The sequence below is a fragment of the Morone saxatilis genome, unplaced genomic scaffold (assembly GCF_004916995.1).
Source record: "Morone saxatilis isolate NCDOM2014 unplaced genomic scaffold, NCSU_SB_2.0 Contig20, whole genome shotgun sequence".
NCBI lineage: Eukaryota > Metazoa > Chordata > Actinopteri > Moronidae > Morone > Morone saxatilis.
This window is the reverse complement of record NW_023339763.1, coordinates 10,730,888-10,739,857: the sequence shown is the minus strand read 5'-3', so window position 1 is coordinate 10,739,857 and position 8,970 is coordinate 10,730,888. Positions and strand designations below refer to the sequence as shown.

At 41.0% G+C, this 8,970-nt stretch overlaps 2 protein-coding genes across 2 annotated transcripts in view; both read left to right on the top strand.

Moving 5' to 3' along the window:
• Positions 1–6,437, top strand: part of LOC118331349 (clathrin interactor 1-like) — a 10,371-nt gene extending 3,934 nt beyond the window's left edge. Inside the window, exons 6-13 of the mRNA XM_035666200.1 lie at positions 1–30; positions 748–916; positions 1,258–1,468; positions 1,563–1,644; positions 1,806–1,883; positions 2,541–2,863; positions 2,980–3,163; positions 4,284–6,437. Of these exons, the coding sequence (XP_035522093.1) occupies positions 1–30; positions 748–916; positions 1,258–1,468; positions 1,563–1,644; positions 1,806–1,883; positions 2,541–2,863; positions 2,980–3,163; positions 4,284–4,690 (1,484 nt within the window). The 3' untranslated portion in view covers positions 4,691–6,437. The remainder of the gene's footprint in view (positions 31–747; positions 917–1,257; positions 1,469–1,562; positions 1,645–1,805; positions 1,884–2,540; positions 2,864–2,979; positions 3,164–4,283) is intronic.
• A 911-nt stretch (positions 6,438–7,348) lies between these two features.
• The window catches only part of LOC118331912 (sex-determining region Y protein-like), a 2,497-nt gene continuing 875 nt past the window's right edge, over positions 7,349–8,970 (top strand). The window contains exons 1-2 of the mRNA XM_035667012.1: positions 7,349–7,819; positions 8,555–8,794. Of these exons, the coding sequence (XP_035522905.1) occupies positions 7,393–7,819; positions 8,555–8,794 (667 nt within the window). The 5' untranslated portion in view covers positions 7,349–7,392. The remainder of the gene's footprint in view (positions 7,820–8,554; positions 8,795–8,970) is intronic.

The following is an 8,970-nucleotide window of genomic DNA, read 5'->3' as shown; positions in this document are numbered from 1 at the left end:
GAGGAGGAGGAGGAGGAAGCATTAAGAACGGTAAGTAATTTATCTCCTTTGACAGCTTGAGTCATGTGGATTAAAATGATAATATAACTTCCCAAACCCAAAGGATTTAAAATGCATTGCAGGAACAATATAATGTAAAGCAATCATGAGACTTTTTAAATGGGTATTTGAAGTTACTGAACTGACTGAACTAACAAGAAATTTGAAATATTGGTTTATTGATTACTTGATTCGGTTCTAATTCGATAAATGTCTAAAAAATGACAATCAAAAGAGCCCATTGATCCGTCTTCAGTGTCATGAAACACAGAACAGCATTATCACATTGGATGATCTTTAACAAGGAAATGTCAAGTTTTTTAAATGAATAAATGACCTAATTTAAACTGATTTATTGTTTCAGCACTAGATTAAAGCTCTTATTGATCCAGTAAAGGAAAATTTCGGGTGACTGCTCAGCAGATGTCCCACTACTTATCATCTCACACACAAGCTAAATTCAATCATCAAAAATATGTTAAATTAGTCTGTTAATCAGACAAAAGAATATTATGGACCAAGTGATGAATCAAAAAATATTGAAATAATAATTTGCAGCAGCTCTAATCTTATTTTAACATTGTACAGCTGAAGGTTTATACCACTACACCACTATGTCCTTTGGTGAACGTCTGTGAAACTGCACAGTTACACAACTTAAATTCTCTCTTTCTCTCTCTCTGTCCCTTTCTTTCTTCCTCCTTCCAGCTAATGAGCTGGATCGGAGTAAGTGGGATGAGGACTGGGATAAGAGCAAAGGAGCATTCCCCTTCAGTGAGAAGCTCGGAGAGATCAGTGACAAGATAGGTAGCACCATTGACGACACACTCAACAAGTTCAGAAAGAAGGAACGAGACGACTCGCCCGACAGAATCAGGTGACACACAGACGACGTCCACAACACACTAATACACGTTTATAAGACGTCTGAACAAATGGTAGTTTTAAAATGAACTGAGGGTGTATATGGAAGTTACTACCTGCTGTGCATAGTGTTATTGCAATAGGTAATTGGCTTCTTTTTACATAGCTGCCTTTTTAAACTGAGATAAGATAACGCCACCCACTTATTGCACATCTGTACTTGTTGCGTGTCCTGGATTCTGCATTATATAACCAAACACACACAGACAAACAAGAATCTCAAAGCAACAAAACCGTCAATAGCGAAATCTCCTGAGTGCTGCTTCTCATGCGTCCTTCGTCTGGTTGCCATAGCGACAATGAGGAGGACCGAGCATCCAGAAACGGCAGGCAGGAAACCCTCGAGTTCAAAGATGAGGAAGAAACCGTCACAACGAAGAGCATCCAGATCACACAAGCAACAGAAACCACAACCACCACCACGCGGAAACGCAGCGGAGCAACAAGCAGCAAGACTCTGGACCTGGGAGCTGCAGCTCACTACACTGGAGACAACAGCCCAGAGGTACGCACACAAAACACTCACGCTTTTCCAAATGTGGGACACATTTTCAATAGCACACATTTAATCACCTTGTCCTCTCTACTTCTCTCTTCAGTCATCAGTCAGGCAGTCTTCCAGTAGCGGTCTAGCTGACTTACTAGTGATTGACCCTTCATCCAATCAGAGCACTACAACAGGTAACTACAAACTGTTACACACATTGAGATACGGAAGAAAGAAAAGCCATGAAGGGGATTTACACATTTGGTTATGTGGTGTACAAGTTGTGTCACCTTTTGCTGGAGAGTTTTCAGTCCTTTGCTTCATGAACTATTGATGTATGTGTCCGTCCTTCCAGGTGGCAGTTCAGACCTCATTGGTGGCTTTGCTGACTTCTCCTCTCCTGCAGCGTCTGCCAGCCTCCCAACCTCCACCGGTAAACCTGTTCTTGCCTTTCACAGCTCTTCCTGTCCTGTAGTGGTTGTAGGGTGCTTTCATACCTGTGGTTCGGTTCATTTGGCCGAGGGGAAAGATGAAACATTGCTGTATTTTATTTGAGGTCCAGTTCATGTTCACGCTGACTTTCTATTAACAACGAGGAGTAAACCTGAAGTTATACAGGGAATTCATCGATTGGACAAATCGACTGAATGTTCTAGATAATGACCATTCGGGGGGCTAGCTGCTACTACTACTATGCAAACTTGTACAGTTTACATGCTTTGCTGCAACCCAGAATGCAAAGCAGTTTAGCTCAAACTTGCACTCGGACTTCACCTGGATAGTTGGGTTGGATCACATTTTCACCACAAACGAACAGCTCCAGAGTTAATGTGGGATCAGACACAGAGTACCTCCTCTCTAAGGTCTCTGTGTGGTAGTGTTGGTCCACATCTGAGCGCACCAAGAAGGAAAACAAGGAGTCCAATTTAACTCAGTACTAAAAAGTACAGGTTTGAAAACACCCTCAATGTATTTATCTTCTTTTAGTGCATGAAGATTTTTTTTTAGAAAAATGAATGTAAACCTAATGAAGAACACAGTTCCTGGTAGTTCCTGTTAACTAAACATATCACTCTTGTCTTGTGGCCAGCTGCTGCGTCATCCAATGCAAATGGAGAATTTGGAGACTGGAATGCCTTCTCAGCCAATCCACCAGCTTCGTCCAGCTCTGGTCCCTCACAGCCCGTCACTGACCTGTTTGGCAGCGTCCAGTCACCTACAACCCCGGCCCCTAACCCCGCCACTGTCCCGCCTTCTGCCGAGCTCTTTGACCTCATGGGTGGAGTTAACCATCAACTAACCAATCCACATACAACACTGAGTGCCTCTCAGAGCATGACTTTCTCTCTGGGAGGGGCGATGCCAGGACCATCTGTTGGTATGCCCACCATGCCTCTTTCTCGGTCTCAACAGGTGGGCACAGTACACATCACAGAAAGTCTTAATTTGTCTCAGATTGTAAGAAAATCTGAGGTAGATTATGAATGCCACTGAAAATGTTATTTAATAATGTTTGCAATGTATTTCAGAGCTTGGGAGGTATGACATCGCAGCAGCCCATAGGACAACAGCAGAAGGTTGGTGTTGGAGGTCAAGGGTCTTTAGGGTCGACCTGGTCTGACCCCTCTGTCAACATCAGCCTGGACTTCCTATCAGCAGGCCTCAACCCCACTAAGACACCACCCACACTCAACAACATCATCCAGCAACAAGGTATCATGTCTCTATACTGTGATTCATTGTCTGTATGCAGTTTCTGCAGCGTGTGGATGTAAAAAAAAGAAAATATATATATATATATATTATGCAAGGTATGTGCAGGTCTTAACAGCAGTTGATTTCAATCTCCTGAATTATAATAGGCCTTATAATGATTCATATTTAAAAGTCCTGTATTTCATTTAAAGGCCCACTGTGTAAAATGTAGGAGAATGTTTCTACAGTAGCCTTGAATGGACAAAACAAACACTGGTTCTAACCTTTCACGTTTTTTTGCTAGTTTCGCAGCCACTGTAGTTTTCTCCTACACATTTCACAACCCGTTCTCATTCCCAGCTTGTCAAGTACAAACGCCAGCGGTGTTCAGTTAGTTACAGTCTGCAACTTCACTGCTAGATGCCCATAAATCCTACTCACTGGTCTTTTAAAACACAAGTATTCTTCTAGCCTGCTGTAGAAAGTAACATTATATATATGTAAAATATGATTTTAGCAAAAACTGGCTGCAAAATCCCTGTTGTTGTTGTTTTTGTTGTTGTTGTTATTATTATTAATAATACTATTCTTCCAAAGCTTTGACCTCAGGTAAAATTCATATGTGAACCGTAAATTAATTGACTATTGTTTAATTGGTTAATCCATTTATTTGTCCATCCATTTTCTGCTGCTAATCCAGATCCAGGTCAAATTTAATGATTAATTAGTGATATTATTAGGAATTATTGTTATATACAGCTGGTGGTATAAAGTGTGATATAAATATCGATAAATACATGGACTGGGTAAATAATACGAGGCCATATTATCTCTAGTTGGTTTCATTGATATATTTTATACATTGGCTGGTATGACCATGAAACAGGTATTAAATTGAATTCTGTGTGGTACTAAAGTATATTAAAAAGAACCCTGCAAAAACCTTGTTATATAGGTTTCAAAGTGAGGATTTTAAGTGATTTAGTGGGACATGTTGATGTCAGTGGACATTTGAAATATACATTGTTTAGATCAATTAATTACCTAATAAAAACGACCCAGCTGTAGTTACACAGTATAAGGCTTTATATGGTCAAACAGTGTATTAACTGGTCCCCGTCCACATGTGTCTGTGCAGGAGTGCCTCCCGTCAACCTGTTGGCCCAGAACTTCGGAGGACTTAACCTCAGCTCCCCGCCCCACGTGACACCCATCAGACCACCAGCCAACGCCATGATCGCAGGCAACGCCATGACGATGGGCATGCCCGCATCGATGGCAACCGGCATGCCTGCTTCCTTGGCAGCGAATATGCCCTCTTCAATGACCACGGGCACCATGGGGATGGGGGCAATTCCTGTAAACCAAGGCATGATGGGAATGAACATGAGCATGAATATGGGCATGGCCGCTCCAGTGATGATGGGTGGTATGGCTGGCATGGGAGTGCCAGGAGTTGGGATGGGCCTAACGCACTCCATCACCCCGGCTGTGGTTCCACCCAAACAAGATGCCTTCGCTAACTTTGGCAGTTTTGGGAAATGAAGGAGTGTAAATGTGTGTGTGTTTGAGTGTGTGAGCGTGAGTGTGCATGTCTGACATTATGTGAGTGTGAACCACTGAAGGACTGCTGTACTTGAAGACGACCTTGCATGTTTCTCTTATGCTTCTGCTCTCGTTGGCGAGCTGGCACCAGTGATGGTTCACTATGATCTTGGAGGGAGGGGGAGAGCGCCCACTGGTGCCCCCTCACCCAGTGGTAATTTGATGACATCAAGTCACATAGAGGACGACCCTAAGAGCAGGGAAGGTGTCTAGCCACGGTCTCTAGTCCTGTGGTGAAAGGATCTTCATCTTAACCTGTTTTTATATATGAACTACAGTGTATCCCCACAGCATTACAAAGAAATCACTGCAAAACGTTCTTCTCTGTGACTGAGAATTCAATCAGTACAGCTCTGTATTGTAGCCCAAGATATCATGTTTTATATTATTTCAACCAAATTCTACCACAAGATTTAAGCCATTACATTATTGGCAGGGGGTTTCTCTCGATCGTTGTGCAAACAGTATAACAGTTACAGTATCTGGAGTACAGTGAATCCACACTCTGGTCCTCCGGCACAGAGCAGGATGGGTGTATGTGTTGATATAAAACTGTATGGTGGTACTTATTCTAGAGCCATATTAGGGTGGATGAAGCACATATTACACCCTTTTTTGTCTCCTCTCCTCTTTTTATCAGGCTTGACTCAGTGTACAGTAAGACTCGGTCCTACTGTTTGTTGATGTTTAAATGACAACGTGGGTTCGGCCTTGAACTGCTCAGAACAAAGGTCCCTAAAATGCTGTTGGGCTCTTTGATATTACAATAATCGCTCACGATTAAAAGTGATATTTGTCCTCTACTTAACATTTTTCCATTCTGTCAGATGAATGCGCCATGAAAGGGTCAGTCAGTATTTTATTCAGAGTACTATTCACTGATATTTTCTCTTTATTTCTGAGCCACATAGATTTATGCTGCCTAGTCTACTTTTGCACACATACAGTTTACGGTTAGAGCTACAGGTTTTTAAAGAGTATTTTCCAGCTGGCTGTGTGAACAGAGGGTAAACGATGGTCACCATTTTAAAGACTGAACATCACAATCCTCTAAATTTCTTCCATGTTTAAGGCAGTGGCACGTCACAGAGTTTTGTTTGCGACAACCCAGCAATGTACCTTTAATTACAAAGTATTTTTGCCAGCAGACATTGTTCACCCTGCAGCTCACTTGGTGGTGTATTTTTGCGCCCCACAAAGCACGTACTACAAAATAACCCCCGTAACATCGGACTTGGATTAGACAAATTGGCAATTCTTTTCCATTAGCTGAGTTTTAAATTATTTCTATCGCTAGCTGAGACAAATCTAAAAGGTTTTTTGGGGGTCTCGATTGAAGTGTACGTGTGAGAAAAGCGTGAATGAGTGCGTGACTTTATGTATGGGTATAGTTTTCTCTGTTTGATGTGCAAACACAGCTAAGCGGAGCCTCTTGTCATTTTCCGAGGCACTGCTCTCCAAATGACCAAATCTTTATTTTGTTACTCTCAGAAGGATGATTCCATAGCTATTAGTTTAATATTTTATTAGCTTAACTTGTAGGTTCATATGTTCATATGGGAGAGCTACTACTAACATAACTTAGTTGACGGGAATCATGTTTTTGTTTTTTTTCGGTACATCTCGTTTCATTTGATTGTACTCTATATTTTCTGTACTTCATTCGACATTAAATTATAATATTAAAGATCAAGTTTCCTCCCTTTTTTATTTAAACAAAGCACAACTTTAGTTAGTATCATTAGTAACACCTGTGTTTACCCTGCTATTTCATGTCAAAATGGCTACTGTGAAAAAGGTCTGTTCATTCATCCAATCGTGAAATATGGTCGAGTTAAGTCCAAACACATGTTTGTGAGGTACACAGTAGCCTTGATCTTTGACCACCAAATTCTAATCAATTCATCATTGAGCCCAAGTGGACTTTGTGGACCTAATTTGAAGAAATTCCCACAAGAAATCACAGTCACAGTGACCTTGAACCACCAACATTTTATCAGCTCATCCTTGAGTCCACGTTTGGGCTACCTTTGAAGAAATTCCCTCCAGGACTTCCTGAGACATTGCGTTCATAAGAATGGGACGAATGGACAACCCGAAAACATCTGAATAAAAAAACGTATTAAAATTAATAATATCACAATATCACAATATTAAAGTAACTTGATTACTTTCCGTTACTTTTAGATTACCCGATATCAGTAAGAAGTATTGATTCTGTGAGTGTATTTCTATAAGACAACAGAACAATGTAACCTTTGGAAAGAAGATGGAAACAATTCTAGCACTCGCATGTATTTTACAATAGTAATGCTGCTAAATAATCCCAATTTTATTTTACTAAATGTACCGTAATGGATTACAGTCACCTTTTGTTTTGTGTCCTGATCACATAACATGTAATTATTGTTTATTGTTTGTCCTGTACGTTATAAAAAAAATAAAAAAAATAAATATAAATAAAAATAGCCGTTAGCCTGCACGTCACAGCCGTTGAGCTCTCTCAACGTCCAGGAACGTTCTGTTGCCAGGGCAACCGACAGTTTTTGATTCAACACGATTTCCAGAAGAAACACTGAAAATCCCCCAAAAAAAAAAAATCACAGTGACATTCGCGACCCTGGACCACAACCCCTCAAAAAATGAAACCAGAAAGGAGTCCACCAACCAGACACACTGCCGCCGGCCGGGACCCAGCTCCGGCCGCCGGAAGTGGCTCCTGGGATCAGTACATGGCCTCCATTAGAGCCAGTTATCAGTTTGGAGGCGGAGACGGAAAACTCCCGCCCATTAACACCGTTTTAAACAAACCACCACTCTCTCAGGTGAGGGAGAGTAGCACCGGTCCTGGGGGGGTCCGGTTAGAAACTGTCACAACCGCAGCAGCTGCAGGTTCCCGGGTCAGTGCTGAGCAAAGTGTCCCGCCCCAGGTCACCGAGAGGCCGGGTACGAACAGAGAACACCCGGACCTCAACCCGGACCTCAACCCGGACCTCCTCACCCAGAACTCACCCAGACCCGGACCCGGAGCCGGAGACTTCAGTTTTAACATCCAGCCAACGGAGGAAGGTACTGTGGTCTCTAACAGGAAAATAAAGAGGAAATATGTGGGGAATATATTCTTGGGAAATCTAAATTAAGAGATCTTAAGTCAAACTTTGTTTTAGGTAAAGTTAGAAATGAGAATTGTGAGATTGTAAATCACATTAAGACATTCAAGTTAGACCCATGAGTTAGTAAAGTTAGATTTATAAGACAATTAGTCAAAATTATGATATATTAAAGGGAAATTATGATGACAAAGTGAAAAATAAGAGAGATACCACATAATATAGGTCAAAAGTCTGCGATAGTAAGTCAAACATTGGACTTTTTGTGTCTAAATTATGAGATATAAGCAAAAGGTTTAACTCTAGGTCAAAATAATCATATATTTTTAATAACTTTGATAGTAAATCAACAGCAAAATTCTGAATTCTTTGATTTAATATCTAATAAGTTGAACATGAGTATTTGTTTTTATTCTTTTCCTGGTATAAATGTGTTTCCTTGAATCTGTCTACAAATCAGCATTTGTTATATGAGTTTCAGTTCAGATATACTTAAATCAAAATAGATAAATCTCCTGTGTCCCAAAATACATTTAATAACAAAAGAGAAAATAATGAGACGATCATCAGCAGGAGTTACAGACAGTATTTAGGGGTATTTCTTCATTAGGTGTTTTCTGTCCATATGTATATTTTTGTTTGTCATATTACAGATTTCTAAGCAAACTAATTAATCCCCAAACGTCTCCCTCAGATCTGACGCAGATGCAGTCTGGACGAGACAAGAACGGATACATTAAGCGGCCGATGAATGCCTTCATGGTGTGGTCTCACCTCCACAGATGTGCCCTGCGTAAAGCCTGCCCCGGAGCCAGCATGACGGACACCAGTGTTCAGCTGGGCTGTGAGTGGTCCAAGCTCAGCAAGGAGCAGAAGAGGCCGTACTATGAAGTGGCTCACAAACTGAAATGCATGCATAAGCAGCAATTCCCCGGTACAGACGATTACTCAGCTTAATACTACACCGTTTCTTACTACTGTGTCTCGTATGGGAACGTACAGTTGGATATATATATATATATATATATATATATATATATACACTTTATTTATATAGCACGATTTTAGCAAACACAAGGTTTCCAAAGTGCTGCACAAAGGATAAACACA